This window comes from Phalacrocorax carbo, chromosome 1 (assembly GCF_963921805.1).
Source record: "Phalacrocorax carbo chromosome 1, bPhaCar2.1, whole genome shotgun sequence".
Taxonomy (NCBI): domain Eukaryota; kingdom Metazoa; phylum Chordata; class Aves; order Suliformes; family Phalacrocoracidae; genus Phalacrocorax; species Phalacrocorax carbo.
The window spans coordinates 55,706,726-55,734,611 of NC_087513.1; the positions used below are offsets into that span (position 1 = coordinate 55,706,726).

Genomic DNA, 27,886 nt, shown 5'->3' on the forward strand with positions numbered 1-27,886 from the left:
TTACAGTTAACATATTCTTGATGGAATCCCACTGTTGGGCCTTCTTGTTGTCTAAGAGCAGGCTACTGTTTGAACAGGGATGCAGATCCCCTGGACTTATCTGCCCCAGACCTCACAGAGGTCTGTGTGCTGGGAGACAAGGAAGTCGTGTTTCCAGACTACATCTGGTGATTGACTTTCTGGATGAGGCTGCCAGTAACTCAACTAACAAGTTCACGATGCAGTATAAAGAGGATCGGGCGACATTAGACACAACAGAAGGGCTTTAGTCTTGCAAAAGCCCCTCTAGCCCAGTGTCCTGTCTCCATCACCAGCTGTTTGGAGGAATAGGTCTGACTCCTGCAACAGGAAATGGACAATCTACCTCCCCACAGCACCTGGCACCACTAGATCAGTAACGGAGGGACACCACAACTCCAGATGTGCACAGTTCCAAACAAGATCAGACCTGGCAGATGCCAACATTGCTTTCTTTATCCATAACCTTGTAGCCTCATGCTCTATCATGCTCCTGCTTTCAACCCCCATCTTCTCCAGCCTACTGACTTTGCTGGAGGTAAAGCAAAACCACTTCCCCTTTTGTTGCTTCCATCCCAACTGCTGCACAGCATAACACCTCAAACAGAGCCCCAAACAAGTATCAGCATCCTCCTCAGGAACAACCAAAAGTTTCCTGAGCCCCTATCCCAGGGGAGCCAAGGAGATCCTACCACTGTTCCCTTTTTCAGTTCAAGCTCAAAGACCGCTTTGCACAGCACCATTCACAATGGGACAACAGTCCCAACTCCACAGCAGGGCTAGTAAAGAAAACAGAGGGTTTTCCCCCAGTCACAACCCTGCTAAATCTTTGAGAGATTTACTAGAATTATGAGATCTGGTGATACCACAGTTCCTGTTTGGAGATCAATATCATAAACGATTCCAACAATCTCTGCTCCCGGTCCCTGGGAACCAAGTGTACTCAGGCACGCCAACCTGTTTTGCACAAAGAGGCAAAAAGGAGGATGTATTTTCAGTCACTACCTGAGACCCTGCTCAAGCTGGGAGATTTACTAGCACAGCTCTCCACTTGAACACTTAATGACAGTAAAGCAAAACCTTGCCTTAGTTTAACAATCACAGTTTGAAGCCAGAATAACCTAAATCAGAAAATTACTCTCTCACTTCAAAACAAGAATCTCTGGAAACTAAATTAGCACAGTTCTGTCCATAAATTTTCTCATGCAGATAAGTACTGAAGCTACATCAGCAGTTCAAAACCAATTCATCCCAGACTGCATCCCTTCAGCCATTTACCCTGCTAGTTGATCTTACAGCAAAACCAAGTCACAGAGGGGAGTCACCTTGTAAGGAGGCTGAGCTGCTCTCTACCAGCAGCTGCTGCAGAATCTGTAGGAACTGACTCCGGAGGAGGTCACAGACAAGGACATCTTCATTTCTTTCCAGGAAGGTCTTTAGCGTCATCAACACCTTCCAAGCCACCTCCACAGAACTTGAGCAGACCAGGTCCTGCGAGGGAAGAAGCACACACATTACCTTTATGCCCTGATTAGGCTGAAGTCACTGCTATTTAACACCATTATGCTAATATGCTGCCTTGGGAAACAGCCTAATAAAGCATCATTCAGATTAAGTATGTCCTGATTAAATAGAGAACTGAACAAAGCAGACGGACTCTCATCTGATATGCACCTCTGAGTAATATCCCATTTAAAGAATGCATTTGGCTACATAACTCCTGTCCTGTCCAGCACACACATGTAGGCGTAATGTACATTTAATGTCAAGGTTTTAGACAGGTGAGATGCTAAAGCCAGGGCCCTGTTTCCAAGAGCCTCTGGCACTTCTGCTCTCCTTGTTGTTTTGAAAAAAAAATGTTGTGTATTAAAGATGCTTTCCTAAAATCAAGTTTATGAGTCAGTCCATAGTTACTAATTTTCAAAAGGCTGGCAGCCTTGTATCTGCAGTAGCAGCATAACAGCTAAACTGCATGAAACGTACACAAACCAGACAAGCAATCACTCAGTCACAGAAAATGGAAGAGTCGCATACAGAGCATTCAGCCCACGAGCCTGCTTCTTGACTACAGAGCTCTGTCTGGAGTCTCTGAGCTGAATCCCACGGCCAGTAGCCTTAATTTGGGTGTACTTTTGATGTTAATGTGTTTAACATTAAATTCACCTGCACAGCATGTACAGATGCAGTCCCATAAAGATCAGGCAGAAAATGTCTGGTAGTGCTGACATAATATGATCATCTCAACATGTATTATGTCAGCACTACCTTTCGTCTCTTCCCCCAGCAGTCCTGGCTACTGCACTGCAAATGGTACAGCTGAAAGAGGTAAACAGAAAACTGGTCTCAGCAACCAAGCCTACAGCCTGCTAGGACAGCCTACTGCCTTTTCCAGCTGCCTTCCCCTACCACACAGTAGACATGCATCCAGACTGGGATGATGGACAGGAATGGCTGTGGAATCCCATACCCAAGGAAAGCAGTTAAGGTAAGAACAGGCTGCCTGTGCCAGAAAACCCTCTCTTGTTCTGAGCCTGATTCCTGCCCATATCTGACACCTTCAGGAATAGGGGGCAGGGAGCTGTCTGCACAATTGGCTCTGCTGACATAGATCTGCTCCATACAACATTCAGGAACGTAATCTAACGTCAGTCAGCCTGTCTCCATTCTCTGAGAGAGCAGCTCAGATCTGGAGCATGGAGAAGACAAGTGGGACAGCATGTGATCATGACCACATTCACCCCCAGATGAACACACACAGCACAAACCATGGGCCACAGCCTTCCTGGTCCTGGTAAATGCATCACCATGTTAACATCTTCCTTCCTGCTCAGGAGCTCAAGGTCTCAGATGAAGGCACTAACCATCTGTTCTATCTAATCCAGACAATTATTAAAAGCCGATAAGCAAATAAATCATCCTTGGAAGGACTTTAATTTTTGTTTCAGTGTACCATGCAGAGGCCTTTCCATTGTACTAGTGCATTCTCAGGCTGAGGTTATTCACCTCATAAGTTTTGTTTACATCTGACAGTATATTTATCCCAGGATATCACACTGTTTTATTAGCCCATCTAAATTCAGATTGATTATGCTCTTCCCCAACCGAAAGGTGAATTGTCAGAGCCTATGATTTATTACAACTCACTTTAAAGACCAGGACAGAGCTGAATTAATTTATTTCTGCAAGAGCACATGGCAAGACAGAAAAGGGAAAGCAGAAATGCTGTACCATTCACGGCAGGAGCCACTGTTTCTCTTTTGCTTATTGATAGACCTGTGATGTATACATCTGCTTTAGTTTATGGAGTAATAGGTTCCAGAACTACTGCCAAAGGTAACAGCATAGGCAAGTCTCATGGGGCACTTCTTAGTTTATAGTGATATGTCAACTCATTGATCACTTTTACTAATGCTCTGCAATGGTATCAAATGCCTTGGATGTTGCTACCTGCTCTGCAGTATCACCCTAACTGTGAAAGAACTACCCTATGTGAGAGCCCTCCTCCGAGTTATTTCAGTAACCTGGGATATTAAAATTTACTACATAGCCTCTTAGATCAGAACAAATACATACCCATCTGTAATGCCTGACAGGTGCCCACTCAGAATCAAACCTTGCTTCTTCACTGTGTACTGACATCATGGGTTTCTATTCTCAATGATACATAGTTTTAATTTCTCTAGCAGCTCTTAGCTTTTGCCCTTACAGGCAAATCTCATGTTCTTGTGTGGAAATGTTATCGAGTATTTACTATGTGACTGGCTGAACAGTCATGGGACAAGTGGCCACTGATGGGGAGGGGTGACAGGGTGGGCGGGAGAGGTGGAAGTGACAGAAAGCCTCTGAGCAGCCATCAGGGCTTGGATTCTGTTATGATTATATAGATTAACAGAGCTCATTACACCAGCTAAAGGCAAACACACTAGTCCTGCTACTTCAAGGCCCCTTTCTTCCCTCCACTAATTTTCCCTGTCCCAAGATTTTTATTTTATCTTTTTAGAGCGCTCAAATGTGCTATTTGCAGTCCTGAAAACTCAAGAGTACTGCAAGAATCTCTGACAAGACTCTCCAGTTAAAAACAAACAAAATTAAAACTCCAAGCAAACAGAAAGCTGTGCCCTCAAGACCTGTTCTCTGCATGCTATTTTTTCAAAGTTTTTTGTTCCTCATACCCTTCTCATCCATCAGTAGTAAACCATTGCTGCCAAATTAGCAAAACAGCTTCTTGAAAGGCTGCCACAGAAGAATCTGGAGTACCCAGCTGTGTATCTGGATAGAGAAAGGAATGGGGTTTTTCATGGCATACATCAGCAGCACTCTTCAGATGCCTTCCTAGCCAACTCTGAAAAGATCCCTTTCTATGACAGTGGATGGATGACAGAAAAAGAGCTAACACACATAGAGAGTCCCCTTTTCCACATCAGGCTTCCCTGGGAGGTAGAAGTCTGTGTATACACACATGGGCCCTTTTAGCAGAATCCTTGGCCTCATAACAGCACTAAGAGCTTTAAGAACCAAAAAGCTCCCCTAAATCAGGGCCAGGATAGCAGCCTGTCCTCGTGAAAGGCACATACCAGTAAAATAAGTAAAATGCTGGAATTGCTCTTCAGAATGGGAAGTAATGGGTTAGCAGTGTTCAGCTGATCAGATACGCCAAAGCCAGCTTCTTCAATCTCAGTTTGCTTGCAGTCTCCCCAGGAAAACCAGAGTTGGAGGACTTGGTGTCCAAACCTCCCCATAAGTTCAGGGTAGCGTAGGAAGAATTTCAGCAGGAGAGGACAATGGACGTAGACTAGACTCAAATCTGGAAGATTATCCAGGATCCTCCTTATGGTACACAACGACCTCTGGTAAGTGTGTAGGAGGGAAAGGGGGAGGGGGAGAGAGAACAAAACAATCACTAGACACTGAATATCAAAAAGCTGAAGTGATGAGAGTTTACTGAGAGAAACAGTCGTACTGCCTTTTAAGTAGACAATCAAATATATCAGTTAAACATCATTTTGTGAAACCCATTTGCATCACAAAGGCTAAGAAACTTGTAGGCTTTATACAGTGCTCAAAGATGTGCAGCAGCAAAGAACCATATGGGAACACTAGAAAGCCTGCTGCAGAGGCTGTACATGTGTTCAGGAGACTGAAGCTATCAAATTTATTATATTCTGTATGTGAATTCACAGCCTACCCAGCACATTTACACTTCCCACACATACACAGGTTTATTCAGTCAAATCTATATTCCCTAGTGGCTTTTCACAGTTAACTTTCCAGAGTGTAGATGCACTGCACACTCTTCACTCATTCACCACTCACCACCTATGTCAAAATACTTTCTGCAAGAGGGTTGATGGGAGCGGCGAGAAACCTTACAACAAAAAGGGTCCAAGAGGTAGAAATGAAATCTTCTTTTACCAAGTCCAGGGCTTTGCCTTTGTCCTGACAGACAGCAAGGAGGTAAAGTGTAGCTCTGAGTATGTATGGAGGGGGACAGTCTCCATGGTCCTGCGCTGATAGGAGGAAATTTCTTATGGCTAAAAATAATTCTGCTTCTGGGACAAACCTGCATTCAAGGAGATTGGAGTGGAATCAGTGACATCAGACACCTATAGACACCAATACATGGCCATAAAACCACTTGCCTTGTATACTCTTGGCTCACCTGTCCCCAAGGGTGTAGGCAAAATACAACAGTAGTATGAAGCAGTGTTGATGGCTGCAAAGAGACTGATCCAAAGAGAAAGGCTCAGGGGTTTCAGCCAGGAGAAGAAGGCTTTCAGCAACAGTGTAGTTTAATTGAGGCAGACCCTTCTGCAGGAGCTCAGACATCTCTTGCTCTAGAAATAAAACTAATATGAGCAGGCAGGCAGTGATGAGGAATGTCTACCACTAAGCAGAGTGGAACAGGGGGATGGAAGCATCTGCCTGCCCTAACTCAAGCACATTAAATTAGGGAAGTTCCTGATGTAAGAAATATCAAAGCCAACCTACTACCCCACAGTCTGCACACAGCAAGTGCACCTCTATGATTTGGCATGAATAGAGGTGTGAGACCCAATTTAATGGAGCTGGCTTTGAACATGAAAAGGCACTTCTGTTTGAGACTCCCAGCTCTTTGCTGGTACTGCCTATATGGTGACCAACCACTGTCAGTAGGAAAAGTGGTTTCTGTGATGTGAAAACTTTAATCTAATTTATTTGGGACTTACCTGTTATAGAAAGTTACAGTATAGACAGGAAAGCTTTATAGAGTATGCCAGAGGAAAAAGATGGTCTTAATCTGCAGAGAGGGGTGACTATTTGGCAAGTAATATTGTTTCAATTAAGCCACACACAGCTGTGGTAGGAAATGTCACCAAGTAAAGAAAACCATAGGCAGACGAAACTGGGTGTCAAGGGGATGGGACCACACTTTGTTCAGTGGAGCCTAATAACAGGACAAGGGGCACTGGGCACAAGTTGGAACACAGAAAGTTCCACTTTAAACATAAGATAAAATTCTTTACTGTGAGGGTGACAGAGCACTGGAACAGGCTGCCCAGAGAGGTTGTGGAGTCTCCTTCCCTGGAGACATTCATAACCCACCTGGACATAGTCCTGTGCACCCTGCTCTAAGTGGCCCTGCTCAAGCAGGGGGGTTGGACAAGATGATCTCCAGAGGGCCCTTCCAACCCCTGCCATTCTGTGATTCTGTGAAACACATTCTTTCAGGTAGGGTTCCAAACTCTTCAAAAGCCTTTCTCTCGGTGTTATCTCCCTGCTGGACCAGCTTAAAAAAAACAACTAGGGAGAAAAAAAAATAATCTCTCCATCGAGCTTATGTATGTCCTCCCTTCCCTCTCTGTCTTTTTTTTTTTTTATTATTATTTTTGCACGTAGTGGCTAAACAGATGGTGTCAGGGCCTCAAACTAAATGAAGCAATTTGTCTCTTTTGCCAAACTTGCCCTCCTGAGAAGAAGTTCTCTCCTTCTCTGTGTCAGAGTAAAGGCTCAGGCACAAGCTGCAGAGGAAGCTGGAACAGGCCTGATTCAAGGCAGGATTACTGTGAAGAAGAGCAGAAAGATACAGTGAAGAAGGCTAGAAATATCCTATTCATACTTCTAATATCACATGCTATCTGCCAGAACCTCATTTTACTGAATGACCACATACAAGTCCCTGCCCTGTCAAAACCAGACTCCAGGAGCCAGCCTGGGCTTCCAGGAAAATGAGGAGTTCCCAAAGGACAGTCGGTTTACAGATGTGGCGGGTGCGCGCGGTGACAACAGTGAATATGTTCACATACCTTGGGACAATCTGAATACAGTGGGGTGCTCTCAGAATCATCACACCTCGTATACACAGGGAGTCCTGTGAGGGCAGGATCCCTAACACTGCAGAGAATGGGAGGTCTTTGAGGTTGGCTCCCAATACCCAATTCCACTGTCAAACACCAGTAAGCAGATTTTGTAGCAATGGTGTTTCCAGAGATCAACAATTAAAAATGCCAAAACATTAACTAAAGGGGTGAGAACAGCTTGATTCCCAGGTATTTCTCTCTCTCCAATGATTTCCTTGCCGAATAGGACATAACCAAACATCTTTGCACTGTAACACACCATCTTTGGTGCCCCACACTACTGTATTCAGAGGCCTAGATCACTCCCCACACGCATCACTCACAGGCATAAACATCCCCACTCTAAGTTCCACAGTGGTAACCTGAACTAGGGGTGCTGTATATTTTGCTTACTCTTTTAATGAGATGTAATTGCAGGAAAGAGGAGGTAAAACATCTCTGCAGACCCACAGTGTCTCCCCCAGCACTCCTCAACCTAGAAGTCATAGCCTCTGCCACGGAAGACCCTTTGCAATGTCTGCTGTTGAAGTCTTCCTCCTCCCTCCCATTTCTTATACATTATCACACCATTAGAAACAAAGATAGTGGCAATATGTGCCTAGGAAGCCAGAGCTCAGATGGAACTGATGCTACTGTTACTTCTTTTCACAACACCCACCGATTCTACTACTCCAAAGTCAGGCTGCTTTATCTCTATCTGCACAGCTCACGACAGAGCACGGAATTCTCACAACACTGTGTAAATCCACCCGCCTGCTACCCGACTGCTTCTCCCTTCTCCCACATCCAGTTTTTCCATTGTCAGTTACCCTTTACATTCTGCAATAAGATACAACCACTCTGGAGTCTTTCAGCTTCCCATCATGCCTAATCAAGTGCATTAGATTAGATAATCTGCTTTCCCATCTGGAAATTTTTGACTTGCTCACAATACACATATCACAGTACCTTTGTACAGAGCAAAATCTGGCCTTCAGCTCCAGTGTCAGCCGGATGAAGGAGGAGGATGCTAGACAGAAAGCAAGACAAAATTGTCAAAGGAACACAGAATGCGTACAATAAGGGAAAAGAGTAGGCAGGTCCCATAACCACCCCTACACGTCTCCACATAAACCTGGGGAACAGGGCAGGCTACCTCAGTAAGGACGCATTTGTTAGGCTTTCTCTCCCAAAGCAAACTACTCCAAGTTTGGTTTGGAGAGGAGTATCTGAGATTTGTTTGTTTTCTCAGGAGGAGAAGGGAAGATTTGCCAGCTTCACATGTTTAGAACAGAGGAATTCTCTACATCACCTCTCTGATGTGCAAAGAGTAAGGAATACAGAGAGTAAACAGGATTTCTAGATAGTAAAATCCCACCAACAGTTCCAGCATAATCCCTGTCTACAGGAACAGGCAATTCTGAATATTCCACAAGAGAGGGTAAAGCTGACACAATTTAGTTATCTAGAATAAAATCTGTCCCATCATCGTTGCTAGACCAATTAACTTTTTCATTCTGCTGAACATGACTGTGCACTCCATTCTTACTCATATAAACATGTCATATAATCCTCCACAAAAAGTCTCGTTAAGCTCATTGCCTCAGTGATATGCAGCAGCAGCAAGTTCCATCAGTTAAGTTAAGAGCACAGAGAACATGATCCCATACTGCCCCTATACCCAGCTTTTTGGAGAACTTATTCCGCATGTTTGGCACCACTGTAAAGAGTGTATTAAGTGTTGAGATGAAAACCTCCATCACTGATGGGCTGACAGCCCTTTCCAGGCAGTCCTGTGGAAAGAAGAAAAGATCAAGTGTGTAATATGCAATAAACACTGAAAGCAGCAGCTTTCTTCCAGCCTCCTGCCCATCCAGAAAGTTAGATTTCTAAATCCAAGCAAATGGAGTAACAGTTCTCCTACCAAAATGGCTGGCAGCAAGTATGCAGGCTTTACAGAGCACTTTGAAAGCAACTAACACTCCCCTCTGCCAATGTTATGAGCTGTGCTGCTAACTCTGCAAGACATTACATCAAACAAGAAACTTCTTCCTGATTCCAGCTGGCAACCAGTTAGGCCTTAATGCACAGTAACTGACATTACTGCCCATATTGCCCTTGAAGTAACTGCTCATACAGGTTAGATGGCTAATTCTCCAGTACAACATTGGACATATGCTTAAGTGCAGCTGATTTCAGTAATGCTTAACACCTGTACTTCAGCGTTTTATTGAGTACTGGCAAACACAGGCATTTAAGCTCTCTACAGTCCAGCCCTAAACTGTTTAGAACAGAGCAACTCAACTCACTCTTGTTGAAGGCCAGTGGACAATTTTCTCACAGTCCATTAATTTTTAGTCAAGTTCAATGAGCAAGAAGCAGCACACTGACTCCAGCTTTGCCAAACTGGACATGCACTGCACCTTCCCTTCAGGGAGGAGAAGAGCAATGCCACTGCAGCTGCCTACCAAGAGATTGGTTAAAAAAGTACAAAACAAAACATCTCCAAGCTCCCAACAACTGCAAGAATCCATACACCTGAACCTGTGGCAAAGCACAAGCAAAATTACTCAACATTTAGAACCACAATCAGAGACCCATTTTTTTGACAATTCTGCTCAAAGTATCTTAGTGACCAATCTATATGGAGCACTAAAGCACATGTGACTCTCCACAGCTGCTTTTTAAACCCTCTCCCTGGCCTTACTGTGACACGATGCTTAGTACTGCCCTTGCTGTGTAGACTGGGCAGCCTCCTCAATACCTTCTGGAAAGAAGCATGAAAACAAAATTGCAGATGCAAAATACCACTGCTTTACGGGACATGGGCAAGTTTTGAAAAAAGTGGCAGAAAGGGAATCAACAGTTCAGCACTCTTCATGTTCTGCAACATCCAGAGCTGCCATGGATTAGATAACATGGCAGGTAGGCTATGGCATCGCACAGTCTGAAGAAAGACATTGCCACCTACATGGAAGCTTTATTAATTTCTCCACCCAATGAGACCACACACTCCCATTTTGCATGAACTGTATAATGCCTCATTTGGCTCTGGAGAGGTAGCAAATGCCACAACTGTTCTTGGCTTACTCTACATGTTCTCTTCCCAAAAAAAACTTGTGCAACCTACTCTTGGTGCTCAAAAGCACCTTTCCAGGTACCCAAGGAATAGACCAAGTTCAAAAGAAACCCTACCATAACCATGGGGATGCAGAGACTGTCACAAATCCTCAACAGGAACTCAGAGAAGTTGCTCAGTGTGTCCTTGCTCTTGGAGTTGGGGGCAGTGAAAGCGTTCTCCTGGGCCATGGGGTCACTCTGGAATTCCACTGCTAACCTACAAACACACAGCAGATACCAGAGAAGAATCCTCCTTGCTCTGTAAAGGAAGTCAGGAAATACTACATTTCCATCACAAGTTTCAACATTAAGGACCCTACAAACACTTGATGGGTTGGAAACACAGGAATCTGGCAATCACACAGAGTTACCCCTTGAGTGAAGCTATTAAAAGTCAGCAACGTTGCACAACAGTACTCGTTGGGAAAGGAAGACTTAGCTTCTGTGAATAAAGTATCTGCTCTGGAAAGCCCTACTGTGGCAAGACTAAAGGTTCCCAGCCAAGCCAGAGTGCCTGGAGCACAATACAGCAAACCTCATGAAAATCAGCCAGGGGACCATTCAGCTGATCTAAAAACCATGACAGAACCTGAGTGCCCTGTAACACCACCCCAAGACACTGGGTCAGTGCAGACAGGGACACCTGCTTCTGACTGAATTATCTCAGCCAAACCAAATGCAAGTGGTGCAAAGCAAAATAACTAAGCTGGCCAGACTTCCCTAACAACAGATCCAGTTTCATACACCACCGTCTGCTGTGCAGCTAAGGGTGAGAGATAGCTCTCATCCAGAAAAACAGGAAAAGTTGGTGCCTATAAACCCCCTTGCAGTAACAGATCACAGACATGAGCAAATCCAAGGCCAGCAGCTGAGGCAGATACACATTTGTTAAATGGTTAATCCCCTCCAGCAGTGAGACCATATCCCCCAGGGCAGAGGAATATAGTTTCACACGTACCTTCCAACCATTCTTACATCGTCACCAGTTTTGGCTAATTTTCAAGCAGTTCCTCAAAGGCCAAAGACATGAAATAAACAGATAGGTCCCAGGCAAATTTCTTGGGAGACACATACAGTTGTCACAAAATTTTTGCTGTCACTACATATCCCTCCTTTTGTTTCACTGACAAGTGCCATGCATTAAACTCACCTGTGATATTTCATTGGTAGGGCTGGGTAGAGGAACAGACAAGGACAGGAGGACAGAAGGACAGACGGACAGACATGGACACACACACCACCCACCTGCCCACCTCCCTGACTTTTCCTCACCTGCAAGCATTTCTGAAACTTTCCAAGGTGTTGAGCAAGAACTGGCCCTGTCTCTGAGGAACTCTGCTGAGATTTCTGTTTGCTGGGTGACTCTGAGACACTGAGAATAGGAGATCACCCTGTTAAAGGAGAGGTGTCTTTAAAAGCTTATGTTCACTGTCAGAAAAAAATGCCTTCCTCCTCTGATGCCAGCAGCAGGAGGAACAACAGATTTCCCTTCACTCCTTTCACATAACTGGTTTTTTACTACTGTGCTTTTCCTAGGGAGAGCAGAGTCAGAGAGCTTCTGTGCTCTTCCTAGGGAGGACAGAGTTACAGAGCTACTAGTGCTGCACTGTCCTGTCTCTACAGTCTGTATTGCCATGGTTTGGTCTAATCTGAGTTTTAAACGGCTTAGCTAAGGGAGCTTCAAACCCTTCTGGAAAAACTTGGTATTTTAAAAAAATGTTGTTTCTTCCAAGTACTCTTCAGAAAATGTTGAATAGTTCTCCTTGCTCAGCATGGAAATCTTAGAAGTTCTCTACTTTGGCTCAATTTTGGAAGCACTAGCTCTTGTTCCCAAACAGCATCCCACTGAGTTCAGCCAGAAGCCAACTGCACCATCAGAGTTAGTAATTTACCCAAACTAGGAACCACTTGGAACTCAAAATTTGCCTTTAAGCCTTAACCTGTTGCAGTGGTCTTCTCCAAATACTACCAGAGAGCACAGTGACTATATTGGTGCCTGCCAGTTCAGAACTCCTTCTCCTTCTCCATTTGATGCTGAGATACCTTAGTACAGGTACAATCATTTTCCCTTTTCTCCCATTAAAGACAGCCTGGATGTTGTTACTATCTGCCTAATTTCCTTCCTGTGAAGCTCCTTATTATGAATGGGACACCAAGCCCTGTGTCTGTGCAAACAGACTGACCAGCATCTGCTTGTGGGGCGGAAAGCAGTTCTGCCTCTCCAGACAGAGAAGACAGAGATCTGGTACCACAGAACTTGGGCCTAAAGATAGTTCATCAGGCATTTGGAGATCCGGTACTCCAGCAAGATGCTTTTGCCACTATGGACATGTCTATAGACACTATAGACACTATAGACTATGTCTAAACAGACATGGCTCTAATCCTAGAGCAAGAAGGCTCAGCCCTTTACTTTTCACTAGCCATGTGTAATGGAGGCTCTCTCCAGAAGTGCATAGGTCCCAGCAGCACATCACACTAACTCCATATTCCAGGAACAGGAAAGGATTTGCAGTTCAAAGAGTGGCTAACAGGTCCCTTGCTGAGGCATCACAGTGCATATGTGATAATCCTCTTGGTCTGAGGGCACAGCAAGAGATGTTCATTGCCAAAAAAATAGATTTACCCACACAGTCTACAAGGTGAGGGCCTGAAGAAGGGGAAGTTCAAATGACCTTGGAGTACTGGACACACAGAAGCACACTCAAGTGTGCCCCACAAATCTTCACTCATTTAGAAAGACAACGTTCACCAGCTTCTATCTTCAGCTACTTCAGAGACAAAGATGGATAAAAAGAAACACCAAAGAACCCAACAGCCATAGGGTAAGGGGACTGAACATATACACAACAGCCACATAGTGTGCTAGGAGGATCACCTCTGTCGTTCTTGGTCCTACCAACAAGCAACAACAACTTTTGACTTACTGCATGCCTTTTCCTACTCTGTGGTGGGGAAAGATCAGCACACCGCTTCAGCACTGCCTCCAGCAGCTTCTGCAGCTCTTCATATGGAACTGGAGGGGAATTCAGATGATCCTTCCTGAACAAGCAGAGAGAAAGACAGCATGCACGTTCCCTTCTGGGAACACTCCACGTGGGAAAGCAACACTAGCAGAAATAACTGCTCTTCTGACAGCAATATGACATTGCCACTTCTCTCTAGCACAGCATACTAAGGTCACAATATTTGAACAGTGCCTTCACCCAGATGTGAGCCCAAACACAACCTCACTGCATTCACTGTCCGCTCCCACTACAGTCAGGAAGAACATGACTGTGTAGTCTCCTGCTTGCTCTTACCTATCTGGATGGGGCACAGAGTGACAAAGCCACAACAGCCACAGTACCAGCCTACCTGGGACACTAGGTCCTTGCTGCAGTGACTTGCTGCCTACCACAGCTTCATTGCCCTGGCAGCCTTCTGAGGTGGGTGGGAAGCTAGCTCTGCTGTACCCACGCCTGCCTCAGCCAGAAGTCCCACTGCAAAGCACACTCACCCACGCAGCCACAGGGGAGCCGCAGAGACCAACATGGTATCAACAGATCTATCTGAAGAAAAGCCTGCAAATACTTTCCTGCCTACCTCAGGAAAGCTGCCACAGCTCTCACAGCCTCCACTACCACCTCCAGCACTGGGCAGTTCATTGTTTCCATCAAAACATCAATGGCTTCTACACATACACCTCGGTTTGTGAATAATTTGATTTCCACTGGTTGCCTGCGAAGAGGAAACAGTAAGCAAGGAGAATATTGTCAGAGTTAAGTAAATCTAGTGCCCTCTCCTCATGTCACCAAATGGACAGCTAAGCTATGTCATTCCAGCCATGCTTCTCAGTATTCAGAGCCAGCTGCTCTCAAGGAGGTATTCTCAAACTTCAGCAGGTGGAGGCTTTGCTACGAAGAGTAAACTTCAGCAGGTCTGGAGCCCTGCCATGATGAAAAAAACCCACAGCCTGGATAACTGTGTGACTGCACCAGTGAACACTGACATAAAAAGCACAAGAAAAACAGGCTTTGCAAAACACAATGATCTCTGTCTAGGACTTTATGCTGAGGCCATCTGCTCCGGCATTTGTGGGTTCATCTGGCAATTCATATTTCTGAGTAAACAAGCAAACACCACCAGCCTAGAACAAAGACAATGCCATGAGAACAGCTTCTTTTGCAGTCCTATAGCACTTCTAATGCCCAATGCTGGCAGAAGGACAAGGACTTACTTGAAAAGTAATCAGGAAAATAAACGCAATACAACTGTTTTGACAATTCTTCCTGACAATGAGCATTTTGGTCATCTGATCACCTGTGGCCCAACACCTTTGAGCATCCAGCACGAGAGCATGGAGGGATGACAATCCATTAATCCCATTATTGGACAGAGCTGTGTAAATGGCAGACTGTGCTCTTTTGGCTCCTGGCAAGTCAGGTACAGTCGGGAAGGCAGGGGAAAGACAGGCAGCTACATGCAGACAAGAGGCACTAACAGCCTGCCAGAAGGCCTCTCCAAAGTGAAGCAAGAAATGCAGTACAGCATGACAGGAGCCAGGCTTGGAAGCCAAAAGTATTCCCTGTTATTCAGTTTTCACAGACGTGCCTGACTAAAGCAAGCCAGGAGCATGTGCTCCTATGCACAAATGGGAGAGGAAAGTGAACTTCAATAGAAATTACACTAGTAGCCCAGCTACAGGGCAAAAAGTGAACAGAGGCAGAACCACTCTTTTTAGTCACTCAGTGGGATGAAACCCAGCTTGGTAGTCACCTCACTTTCTGCTGCAAGAAAAAGCCGTGAGGTGGGCATGGCAAGGAGAAGGCCTTGTGGAACTCGGGCACCAGGAGCAGCCTCTGGCCCAAGCTGTAAGTGATGTGCTGAACTTTCAAATTTTTTCTACCTATACAGTAATTCTATTAATCCTCTATATTTCCTTTCTTTAATCGCTGACCTTCTGAAGTAAAACACATCAGGGGAAAAAAAGTGTCTTCACTGACTCATGCAGGGAGGAAGGGATGGAGGAGTATTGCTGACTCATTCAAGAAGCACAAACCCACTTGCAATATGGTGCACTACGATGTCTTCAGGGCCTGGGAGAAAAGTGTCAAAGACAGCACTTGTGCAGCTTCCTGCAGCCTCTTGTCTTTGGGCCCCAAACTGTGCCTGCCACTCTGGTTGCACCAGGAGAGACAAGGGGCACTCCAGGGACAGCCACCCACCATTCCTGACACACTGCCAAGGGCAGCAGTACATCCCACTTGGACAGCACCAGAGTGTGGGGTTTGCTTACACAAGAGAATCCAGCTGCAAGGAAAAAACAGGAGGAGAAGTTCCAGGATGCGACTTCTTTCCCCACTATGAGATAGTTTTAAATAAAACATCATTTCTAAGGAAAAGCTCAGAGAAACAGAATGGGTGTGCTAGAAAATTAGAGTAATTGCATGGAGCGCTCTCTTTGTTTTACAAGCATAAACACTGTAATTAGTGTTTCCCACTGGTTTATCTTTTTAACAGATCCCACACCGGCATCATCACACTGTTCTAGCATTGCTGCTTTTCTTTCTCCTTTTTACCCTGCCACTTGCTACAAAATTGACTATGACATTTCCAAAATTCTGCTCAAGGGTTCTCTTGGGGAAACTAACTGGCAAAAACAAGACACTGTCACTAGCATGACAGGATGGGAAGAAGATCACAGAGGCAAGAACAGGAAGCACAGAAGAAAAACAAGCCAGGTTATGTTATTCCTTAGCAGAAAACAAGAGGAAAAAGTGACAGAAGACATTAATATTTCAGCCTAGAACTTGTTTTTGCTGTTTGAATTTAGCTCAGATGATGATGCAAGACTAGAAGCCATGGAACTTGCACATTCTGTTTTGTCACAGAGGCGCACTTGGCAGGAGCTGGCCTGGTCATATACGCCTGGACCTTCCTAGCCTTCCCTCCTGCTCTATCTACAGCTGAAAGGAGATTTCACCTCCCAGATTGGCAAGGAAACAGGAAGAGGCAGATATACTGGTGGATGCATGTGCAAAGAGGTCAAGCTGGGAGGTTCGGAAACAGCCATCAGGCCCTTCTTCACAAGAATAAAGGAGATGCATTTGTTCAGCAACACCTTTCAAGCACAAAGGCTCTGGGGGTGTAGATATTTGGCCTCGGACAAAAACCTTAAAAAGCAAAAGCACCATAGCCTCCATTATGGGGCACCAAACTCTGCCTGTGCAAGCCTGAAGGGGGTACTCCCTTACCGTTTCAGTATTTCAGTGAAGAGCAGGAGTCCTTGTTTGTGCAATTCCACATTGTTCAGCTGCAGGACATCTTGGAGACTCCTCACCAGAGATTCAATGCCTGCACATGTTCAAGACAAGTCACAGAGAAGGCTTTTAACACCCCAAATTCCAGGATGAAAGCAAAATTCATTTTTAAAAGGAAGGAAGATTTGAAGAATTCTTCAGAGCCACTGACAGAAACAATGGCCCAAAACTGCTGAGTGTTCACTCAGCTCCCTGATAATAGGCCTCAACCTCCACTGCTGGAGGTAAGTCCAGAAGAACGGAAGGAGTTTAGCTTTTCTTCCTAAATCCACTCTTGGCATGTCCACAGAAACACCTAATAGTAACTTAGGTAGTGTCAGTCATGATAACTGGTTATTATAACAAATGCAGGCTCTTCAGGAACTCATTAGGACAGTGACACTGTAAATCCAAGCTATGTTGGACATCACAAACATGTCTGATAGGTACTGATTTTCAGTCCTTAATCCATCCTGACTGGAAATTTTGATTGTGTGTAAAGCATTCAAATTCAGCCAGAGGCACAACAAATGCCCATGGCATTACTGCAGTCACTCTGTCAGAAAGGTTGATGACTCACCATAGACTGTGTGACACTTTGAGAAGAAAAGGCGCTCTTCAGTTAGGAGGAGCAGGCAGCAATACACTGACCAGATGAGTCTTTCACTGTTGCACGAGAGACACTCAAACAGGAATTCTGCAAACACACACACACACACAAATAAGGTCACCCTGGTAAGAGACAGTCTGCTCACAGCATGGCGCAGCTGTTCCTAGAATAGAGCAGAGGAAGGAGGAGGAAAGAAGGAAGCATAGCAACAGCCACAGGGAGAACGGTTGTATTATGAAACGGCAGGAGTGGAGAATGGAGTGGATGCTTGGGGGTATGCTAGTCTTCAAAACAAGGTGACTGGAGAGCAGAGTTCCGCAGGCAGGCATCTTCCCAGCACAAACTCAGCAGGCAGGAGCTGAATTGTGGCTCTAGCCTTTGGCACAAACGACAAGCCACAAAGCAAGCTTTACCACAGATGCAGTGATCTTTTTTTTCCTCAGAACTTTTACATCTCCCAGAAAATGTGTAAAACTAAAGCATTTCTGTCTTTTGGGATTACAGAGAAATAATAAACCAACTTATACAGCCATGTTCTAAAGCTAAATCCTAGACCAAAATCTGTGCTAACACACAATATCTAGTGGGATAAGATGGAACCCCAGTCTGTTTAGGCCTGTATCTAAGGTCCTGCAAGAAGGACCTTGACCTACAGGACTTGTCCAAATTCTTGCTATGGAAACTCCATTCTGCCTGTTGCCAGCTGCTTCTCTACTTTCAGATGAAAACTTACTCTCCCCTTCTACTCCTAAGATCACATAAGCCATTTTTACTGGTATAAAATGGTCACCGCACACATTTATGCCATCTGTGGATTTCATGATGCCACACTGATTCCTAAAACAAACAGCCAGGGCATGCTTTGATACTGGGAGATCAACAGTAAGATGCTACTGCATCTCTTCACCTGGAACATCCGCACGGATAAAAGCAGGAGCATATCTGCTGGGAGAGTGAACCAGCACTGCAGCCACACAGTGAGAACTTGCTGCCTGTAGCATCTCATCTCTGGTCAACAAAAGCTGCCAGGAAACAAAAGTCAAAACGAGAGAGGAAGTCAACTATGCAGATATGAGTAAGAAACAGTTTCCTCTGCATTTTAAAATTTAAAACCTAAATTAAGATCTCTCTTTTGGCATTTAATTCATGGACTAAACTTGCTAAGGCAATATAAAACACTGGACCAAATACAGTAAAAAAAAAAACCAAACAAAATGAGAACCACAACAGAGAAAATTATGAGTATGAATAGCTCTGCCCCATGCTTGGTCATGCTGGCACTACAAGTGCTGTATCAGACCTCAAGTGTGAGTGAGTAAAATCAGCTGAGACCAGGAGTAAAATTTTCCCCCTCCTGGATGCAGGAACGAACAATGTGGTGATCTCTTGGGGTGTCCCCATTTCCCACTGTGGCCTCTATTGCTGGGCTTGGCAACAGCATACTCAAGTGCCTCAGAAAAAGATTCAATACAGGCCGGCAAATTCTTTACATCTATCAACAATTCACTACTACTTCAACAAACACCTTTTTGAGAACAAGTGGCAGTGGATTTTCCCCTTCTAAAAAGTCAGGGTTCTCAGACTCCTCTGTCTTTGAATTATTCATAAGAATGGATACAAAATGGTCAGTTTTCAGCAGCTCCTTTAGCAAACCTGCAAAAGGGGGAGCAAGAGTGAGCACCATATTAGGCATAGCAAGGATTATATTAATACAGGAATATTTACAGCCTAAGACTTGTTGCCAACTTCCTCCCCTTTCTTGCACTCAGGAAAATGCCCTCACCTCCAATTTAGGGAGCTGCTTCTCCCTGTGACCCAGATACTGCCATGAGCCCCATGTCTTGCAACCCCTTGCTGCTGATGCCTTTTGCTGGGTCTGATCTGCTCCCTGTTCCTTCTCAGAGACGTGCACGTGCACTCGTACATGATCTCAGGAGCTCTCTACTTTCATTGTCTTCTGTGCTCCAGTACCAACCCCTTAAACTGTTTCTTGGGAAAGCTCTTGACTTGTGATTTTCTCCAAGCTACAGTCAGTGAACCAACTATAACTAGACATTTTCCCTGGAATACTTCCTAGAGAACTGGCATTTATCTTCCCCTTCTACTTTCACAGGCTCTTACTGAAACAGCTGCATTTAGCCAAAGGATATACACACACACAAAAAAGCCCTCAATATAAAAGTATAGAACACTGCTACAGGTGTTGATGAAAATCATCAGTACATGCCAGTATAAATGCACAAGGGGTATCGTCTGAGCTACAGAATTCTACTTTAAAAGGAATCATCATCCATTTCTAGTAGCTGAGTAGATGATCTGAGGAGCAATCCAGTTCTGCCTTACCTCCTACAAGAAAAAGGAATTCCCTGGATGGTTTACAAACAAGCAAAGTCAGAAAGGCTGAAAGAGTGCTCCCCAGCAACAGCTCATATGTGCAGTCAGAAGCATAAATGCAAGGAAGTGCCACTTTCACATTAGCTTCCTAACCTAAATAACATGATGCCCCATATCTGAAGACCATATTTGTTAGACTCCATCCCACTGTTCTACAAAACCCACCTGTCTGCGCATAGTGTTTGCATTTGGACACTCTGAGGTCTGTTCTAGGATGAAACATCAAATTGAGACAGGCCAGGCCACAGTACAAGCTCTGAAGAGACTCTGAAGATTAGTCAGTGCTAAGGAAATGTGGGGCTTGAGCCGGGGGAGCTCAGCAGCTGCTCTGGGCCATTTGATTGCTATGCAGTACCAGAAAGGATTGACTGCTTCGGACAATCAGCAAAAAGCTCCTCTAGGGAACAACCCACATGAGAGCGTCTAAACCAGCCAGGGATTTCTTCCTCATTCTAAGCCTTCTCTTGCACCTTGCAGTTTCTGTCAGCAATGCCTTACCCAAACAATTAACCTGCAGCTCCCTTGTCTGCGCACGCCCCAAGGTATTCAAGAAGAGACCACACAGCTTTTCTTCAAAGTGTGCTGAGAGCTGTTCTGTGCCAAGAGGAGAGGAGTACAGCTTGCCATACATGTAGCAGACAGCAGCCTTTATACCTTCATTTGGGTATGTCAAGCCCATCAGCAGATGATCCACTAAATTACCTACGTGAGGAACAGAAACGGCAAACATTCACACCAATGACCTGATTTTTTGAAAGGACCAACCTATTTTCCTTGAAAACTTGCAAAAGCCCAATGCACAGACTGATGTGTGCAGATTAATGAATGCCGCAATTAGGTGATGTGCTCACCACCATCTGTCCCTCTGAGCAGAAATATTGTACTACATGGCTAGAGGAGCTCACTGTTCACCACATGAAGATCCATCATCCCAGCTACTTCCACAAACAGCTAAGCTTACTCACCAGACCCCCCAGGGACTGGACCAAGGAAAGAAAAACTAAATGTATGTTGCCTGAGAGGCAGACCCACAAACCTTGGTTCACAGAGGATGGTTTTGCGAGGCTAGCCAAAAGCACAATTACAAGCCTGCTATGAAGGTACTGACCTGCAACCCATGAGGCCTGAATGCTACTCCCACTTCTGGATAGGATTCTTTTGAGACCTTCATGAGTTCACACAGGGGATGGGCAAGTGCATGCATGCATATGTTATTCGGGCTGTGAATACTACCTGTCAGTGGGGCATAATACATTACTTACTGTGTTCTACCACCAGTATATCAGCAAAGCCTGGGATGGCATCTGCCAGCTTGCCCAGGAGAGTGAATGTGGGCAGGTTGCCTCTCATGGTACCTGCTTTGCACAGCTGTACAGGAGACAGAGAAACAAAACGTTTAACTGGTGAGGACACAGTCCAAAGGCAGAAATGCAGCCCAACCAGCAAGTTCTGGGGGATGCATAATCCTCCAGAATAGGATCTTTTCCTAAGCTGGGTCCTCTTCACTACTTAGGATAAACCACAGGAAAACCCCAAACACACCACTAAGTCTCCCAAATGTTTTTTAATTAATCCAAGAAATCTCTTGCTTGTTGCTCCTTTTCTTCTCTCTCCCCTCCTGCTCTTACATGAGCAGATGAACCAGCTGAACTTCTCACTTTTGCTACTTCCCAATTTTTTGTACCCCGTAGAACCATCACAAACTTAGGAATGAAGAGAGCAACAGCCCACATCACAGGTTGGGAAAACTTCCCATATCACTGAAAATAGTAAGGTAGGAAAAGAAGAATCTGAGGAAGCCACACAGCTTCACAAGAGCATTGTGAAGCTGTATGGCTGCAAGGCATCATGGGAACAACAGGAAAACTCCAGGTTAGACACCAACACTGCCACAATCACAGCAGGGGAGCTGGCACTAGGACATCCCAATGCAGCAGCGTGCAGTAGCTACAGTTTTGCAGGGCCACTCATTCCTACCTCCTCAACCTCTAAAGGATTGAAAGCAAGGGCAAGGAATTAATCTTCACTGACCTCTTTTTGGCTTTCATCCAAAATGCAGCGTAAGTAGTGTTCTGACTTCAGCTCCACTACAAGCTGCACCAGAACTAGGCAGAAGAAACAGGATCAGTAATTCACACCCAAGAACATTCACAGTCCATCTTTCACAGGGCTTTAGCAGGTCAGTGAGCAAAGAGCTTAGAAATTAAATGAGCACAGAGGTGCTGAGAGATCAGGGTAACATCGGCATTCCCAGCACTATTACTTCTGATAGCCCATCACGAGCTCTCTGCAGAAACATTACAGCAGTCCCATTCTAGCTGCACTATAAACCATGCATGGAAATGAACTGCAAGCGACAAACTGAGCATCAGGACACCAAGTAAACATAAGGACCCAGGAAGGGTAGAAAACAAAGCCCTAGCTTAAAAGCATAAAAATTTCTGTAATTGAATAAAGCATGCTTCCTACAGTATGAAAATTGGCCTTTAAAAACATATCTTTCCAGAGAAGATATCAGAACTGAAACTGCTGAGTATCCTTATGTACAGACTGACAGCTCCTCCTCCAGCTGCTACTGTCCCTGAGGCAACAGTGCAGTCTATCAGCCATTCCTCCCCACCCCAGTTATCCCATATACCTTGCCAGACACCTTTGTGGTACTGTTCACCTCCTCAGCCCCAAGAGAGGGCTGTTATTCTTGGTTCACTGCAACTTTAAGAACTCTGTCCGCTCTGTTCTAATAAGAGGAATCAACAATAAACTATGTTTACCAGGCACTGGCTTCTCATCACCTGGGGTTTCCTTAACAAAATCACAAGGGAGTTGCCTGATGCTGGCAGACTGCCACTGCCTCTGCACATACACCTGTGGACCAGTTTCAGGAAGCAAAGTTCCTCTTCTGCTATTTTTAGAGCCTGGGCACCTGAATGCTCAGCAGATAAAGTTTTGACAATAGCTCCCTTACTGAGACACTGTGTAGAACATTGTTCCATCGGATTTGGAAAGGCTGTCTTGAATGTATCTTGCTGTCATGGCATGACTTATTTGAAAAACACACTCCTTTGATTTGTATTCTAGGAAAGCATCATTAAAAAACAAAACAAAAACAAAAACAAACCAGAGACTTGTAGGTTCACCGTCTTTTGGTATATCCAGGGCAATACAGGAGGTTTATCTAGGAGACCTACTTTAGCTAACAAGCTACGCATTTCAGCAGAAGCATATCTTGAGACAGGTGATTTATAGATCTCTCAACAGACTGCAACATGACAGAAAGACTTCTCACCTTTTCAACACTATTTCAAGCAAGTGCGTGAAAACTGAAACCCCTTGAAAGGGAGGAGCTGGTCACACCTCCTTTCATCTTTCATGGCTGGACAGGAAGAAATCATTCCACTGCTAATATCACTAGACTCAGCAAAGATGCCCAAGGTTAACTGGACTGCAGAGATTCCTTTGTCAGCCCTGGAGGCATTTCTTTCAGATATCAAATGAAGGACTGCTCATAAAGAGGAATCTGCAGCTTGTACTGGTAAATCCCAAATACCCTCTATCCTGAGGAGAAAGCAGGAGACCCCAAAGCTCGCTGAAGCCTACAGGAAGATTTCCATTTGCTTTGAGACTTCAGACAGGTCCAAAGATGAGGCATTGTTTACCACTGTTACCCATCTGACACTAAATTCATGGTGCGCACACACAACCTGTGACAGAAATGCTAAATATTTAAATCTACACACACTCCCCTGCCCCAGATATAGGAACAGCCTGCTTGTCACTGTTGCATCCATAGAAAATAGATGCTCTTCCAAATTCAAGCTGTGCAGAAGCTGAGCATCTCACTATAGTTATCAGACAAGACAGAGCCTCCCTTCACAAACTGTAAGTAACTGAGCTGTGGCATCTGCCTCTCACCTTCTATGAATAGGTCCATGGAACCGCTGTCTTCCACAGTATGCAACAAACCTAAAAGATAAACCACAGTCATGAAATTCATTCCTGCTTGTGATCATCAGTGCTGTAACGCCTTCTTGCAACAGGACTTTTTTTTCCCCAAACTGTTTTGTTTTCCCTGCTTCACATGACATCAGCCTGACTTTGTCAGAGGAAGGCAGATACTCACAGGGAGTGTCGCAAAAGGCACCTCCATAAGGAGGATGCAGGGACAGGAAGGTATTCGGTTCTCTTGCAAATTTTTAGGTACTTCATAGTTTAAGTCAATGGCTCCACCTACATATGTAAATATGTAACTGCTACGATTGCCACATCTCACTGCACGTATCCAATATTATACATCTGAAATAAGACTCCAGAATGACAGAAGTTAGAGCCCAGATGTGAGTTGTCCTTTCTATCTTCCATTCATACCAGTTACCATGAACAGGCTTCTCCCTCCACAGTATCAAAACTCCTGAGAACAAATTTGAACATGAGGTTTACAGCATATGGAAACTATTCCAACATTAAATTCATAGAATCATAGAATGTCCTGAGTTGGAAGGGACCCAAAAGGATCATCAAGCCCAACTCCTGTTCCTGCACAGGACAACCCCAAATTTACACCATGTCTCTGAGGGCATTGTCCAAGTGAATAGCGTTGAATAGCGTCAGCCTTGGTGCCACGACTGCCTCCCTGGGGAGCCTGTTCCAGTGCTCCACCACCCTCTGGGTGAAGAACCTTTTCCTAATATTCAACCTACACCTCCCCTGGCACATCTTCCTGCCATTCCCTCGGGTCCTGTACTTGGTCACTGGAGAGAAGAGGTCAGCACCTGCCCCTCCTCCTCCCCTTGTGAGGAAGCTGTAGACCACAACGAGGTCTCCCCCTCAGTCTCCTCTTCTCTAAGCTGAACCTGAAGGCACCACTTCACAAGTCATTTGTATGAGTGTGTAAGATTGGATATATTAAAATAAGCCACTGTCTATCTCTGCTATACCACAACAGATGAGAAACTCTACCTCCCAGCTCCTTCCAATTTCATGTACCTACAACATCAGGCATCTGGTTCAGATCCCCACTTCTGCCTCACCAAACCACTTGTCTGAACATATCAAATCAACTTTCCTCCCCCTCTGGAGACTCCATGACCTCTCAGAAATTTAACCAACAACTAAAGCAGTGTTATGACATTGCAGGTGAAGAAATGACTTATTTCCTGCCTCATCTGCCCAATCCTCAGAAACTTCCTCACGCTTTGGAAAAGATCTGCATACGGCATTAGTGAACATTGCATTGTTAGCTGCATGAAATTCAGGCTTACCTGAAACTCACCATCTCCTCATACGTAACACTCCACATGACACCTCTGTTCTCCTAACCCTCTTTCTTCTGCCTGCCCTTACCCCAATATTCTCTCTCCAGAAATGAATGTATTTTCCTGAATTTACTATTAATACTTCCTCCACAGCATTGCTCAAACCTTTGGAGGTCCCCTCTTACACTCTTGCACCAAATGATCCTTGGTTCATTCAAGCTCCATTCAAAATGCACGTCATTGTAGCCCCAAGCTTAGACTGGGATTCCAACTGCTATAGGAGTTACACCAAGTACAGTAAAATCCCAAAGCTGTCTCCAAATCATCCAATTGCAAAGTTTCTTAAAGAGAGAGACAATAAATATTTTTAAACAGCCAAAAGCATTGAAATGCAAGCACAGCTCCCCTGTCTTCTGCGGTGTGTTGTGTTATGGTCATATGGCGTAGGACTGAATCGGCCATAAGTGCCACTCCTTCCACACCTGTATAGGACTAGGAGTGCAGGCTGCACTTAACAAAAATTTGTGCGAGTGAGAGAACTACCCTGCACAAAGTTCTGTTTCTAACAAATCTACTCCCAAAACATGCACAGCACAGTTTGTGCTGGGAAATCAACTGGGAAAATACTGTTTGAATTATTCAGTACGTCAAGGCAGGGGAAGGGACTTGTAAGTCGCTTTCCCAAAGAACAAGATTTGTCTGTGATGTGCAAATGAGGTCCTGGAATTAAAGGAATCCAATATATCTGCTCTTTGAAGGCACTTGCATTCTTACCCTCCACCTTTCTCTTCCTGCCCCACTGTTCCCTCCTTTAGACCATTATTTCTTCTCTGCAAAGATTTCACACAAGGTTTCAAAGGCCATTCCCACAGCACTGCTGTGCCAACACAAACCAGCAAGACATGTTCAAGATCGCAGAGGCTGTTACTGGAAGGGCACTTTCTGACATCCCACTGCGCACTGTATTCTGATGTGAGGCTGACCCACCAGAAAGAAGTAGGTATTACAGTCCTGTGGCTACAGGGATTTCTAGAAATGTGGCGTGACGGTGTAAAAAACCAGCTATGCAGATTCCTATTAATCCTGCAACACCTTTTTAAGCTCAACTTTTCATTTCTGTATGAATCTTTACGTAACACCACAGTTCATCAGGATGAGAAAGAACCAAGGCATGAAACCATAACAGAGGGTATTCAGGGAAGAATTATGTGCCAGGCACTCCCTGCTCTCTAGGAAGACTTTAAAGATAGGTCAGGAGGCTTTGGAAAATTGCAGGAGCTTTATGAACGTGCCAATTCCACTCCTTAGGGCGTGAGGAAATTAATTAACCTATTCTAAATCAAATGACACAGCCTTCTCCACGGGGAGTAGTAACACACCTAATGGAACAGTGGAAGTATGGAATTAGGTACCCCAAATATACTTTCGCTTTTAGTCGTTGTTGTTTCAAATGCAGAAAAGCTTCACATTTACACATCTACTCCAGAAAAGGTCACTGCCTTCTCCCTGCTGCTGTACTAGGCCACAGCAGAGCTCTTACCAAAGAGGGTTCCTATCAAATGAACGCAGACCCTCTCGTCTGGTGCCAGCAGCTGGACGACTGGCAGCGCCTGCCAGGCCAGGGCATCGTGGAGACGGGAGAGGACGTGCTTCTTGCGCACCAGCTACGGATCAGAGGCAACAACGCGTCAGGGATTCGGCCCGAGCCATCCCGTGCTCCCACCACCCTGGGGTGAGGGGGCAAAGGGTGCCACCAGGCCCGAGAGCCCGGTGCCAAGGCGACACGGCTGGCCAGACCCAGATTCAGTGTAGGAGAGGGGGCGGCGGGGTGGGGACGCGCTGAGGAGGGCCGCGGGGACGCGCTGAGGAGGGCCGCGGGGACGCGCTGAGGAGGGCCGCGGGGACGCGCTGAGGAGGGCCAGCTCTGCGCGGGAATGGGTGGCGGCGGCGAGGCAGGCGCTGCCCACCGAGGAGCTGCCGTCGCTCAGGGTCTCCACAGCGCAGGCGAGGCAGAGCGGCGGGCGGAGCGGCAGGGCCCAGCGCCCACCGTGCCCGCCGCAGGGAAGTAACTGCTCCGCCGCCGCCGCCGCCATCGCGCCGCCGCCGCCACGCACTGCGCGTGCGCGGGGAAGGCGGCGGACCCCGGTCCTCCTTCCGTGCCGGCCCCGGTGGTAGGGGGCTGAGGAGGCTGTCCCCCCGGCAGGGCTGTGTGCTTTTATAGCTTCCTTTTATAGGTCACCCGCACAGCCTGGTCAGGTAGTAACGATGCGCCCTGGTGAGGTACTGCCGGTATCCCGAGGAAAATGAATTTTTCTTCTAAGCAGTAATTGATAACCCTTAGCAATAACAGTGCTCCGCGCGAGCCTGGCAAAACAGGACGTGGCGGCCAGAGAAGGGAGCTGAGAGATAGGGAAGCGTTTGTTTTTCGGCTATATCCTTGAAGAGAGCTGAGAGACTGATAGCAGGGAACATCCCGCCTCAGAAGACGGCGAAAGCTGCGTGGTAAAGTATATAGTCGAGGAGGACAACTCATTGGGATGTTGATAAGAACTAAAACTAAGCGTCCTTTAGGTGAACCATCCTCATTATAATACTAAAAAATCACCAGAAAACCCCCTACTCAAATAAGCCCCTCACTATCTGAGCATGCGTGGTAAATTTAAAAGTAGCTGTACCTTTAAGGTGAAATGAGAAAGAAATTAACCAATTATTGGCTGGGGGGCGGGAATATTGTCTGTGACTGATACATTTAACTGTATGAATACTTCGTAGCGTCTCGGTGCGGGGGCTGGCTTTGTGGGGTTACCGCCTAGCACCCGGCTTTGCCCAAAATGAATTGAATAAAATACCTCCGCTCGGTGTGTAGTTTGGCGTTTCGCGCACCGGGCGAACGGA

The 27,886-nt window shown here is 45.5% G+C and overlaps 1 protein-coding gene across 1 annotated transcript in view; it reads right to left on the reverse strand.

Annotated features, from left to right (window-relative positions):
* The window catches only part of MEI1 (meiotic double-stranded break formation protein 1), a 39,658-nt gene extending 12,540 nt beyond the window's left edge, over positions 1-27,118 (reverse strand). The window contains exons 1-21 of the mRNA XM_064453361.1: positions 26,959-27,118; positions 26,532-26,655; positions 23,652-23,702; positions 21,771-21,844; positions 21,002-21,107; positions 20,238-20,441; positions 18,871-18,998; positions 18,253-18,367; positions 17,316-17,432; positions 16,691-16,790; positions 14,040-14,174; positions 13,382-13,496; positions 11,727-11,845; positions 10,530-10,671; positions 9,016-9,127; positions 8,304-8,364; positions 6,961-7,058; positions 5,678-5,852; positions 5,431-5,578; positions 4,593-4,865; positions 1,344-1,509 (exon numbers count right to left, since the gene is read on the reverse strand). Of these exons, the coding sequence (XP_064309431.1) occupies positions 1,344-1,509; positions 4,593-4,865; positions 5,431-5,578; positions 5,678-5,852; positions 6,961-7,058; positions 8,304-8,364; positions 9,016-9,127; positions 10,530-10,671; positions 11,727-11,845; positions 13,382-13,496; positions 14,040-14,174; positions 16,691-16,790; positions 17,316-17,432; positions 18,253-18,367; positions 18,871-18,998; positions 20,238-20,441; positions 21,002-21,107; positions 21,771-21,844; positions 23,652-23,702; positions 26,532-26,655; positions 26,959-27,084 (2,689 nt within the window). The 5' untranslated portion in view covers positions 27,085-27,118. The remainder of the gene's footprint in view (positions 1-1,343; positions 1,510-4,592; positions 4,866-5,430; positions 5,579-5,677; positions 5,853-6,960; positions 7,059-8,303; positions 8,365-9,015; positions 9,128-10,529; positions 10,672-11,726; positions 11,846-13,381; positions 13,497-14,039; positions 14,175-16,690; positions 16,791-17,315; positions 17,433-18,252; positions 18,368-18,870; positions 18,999-20,237; positions 20,442-21,001; positions 21,108-21,770; positions 21,845-23,651; positions 23,703-26,531; positions 26,656-26,958) is intronic.
* Between the last annotated feature and the right edge of the window lie 768 nt (positions 27,119-27,886).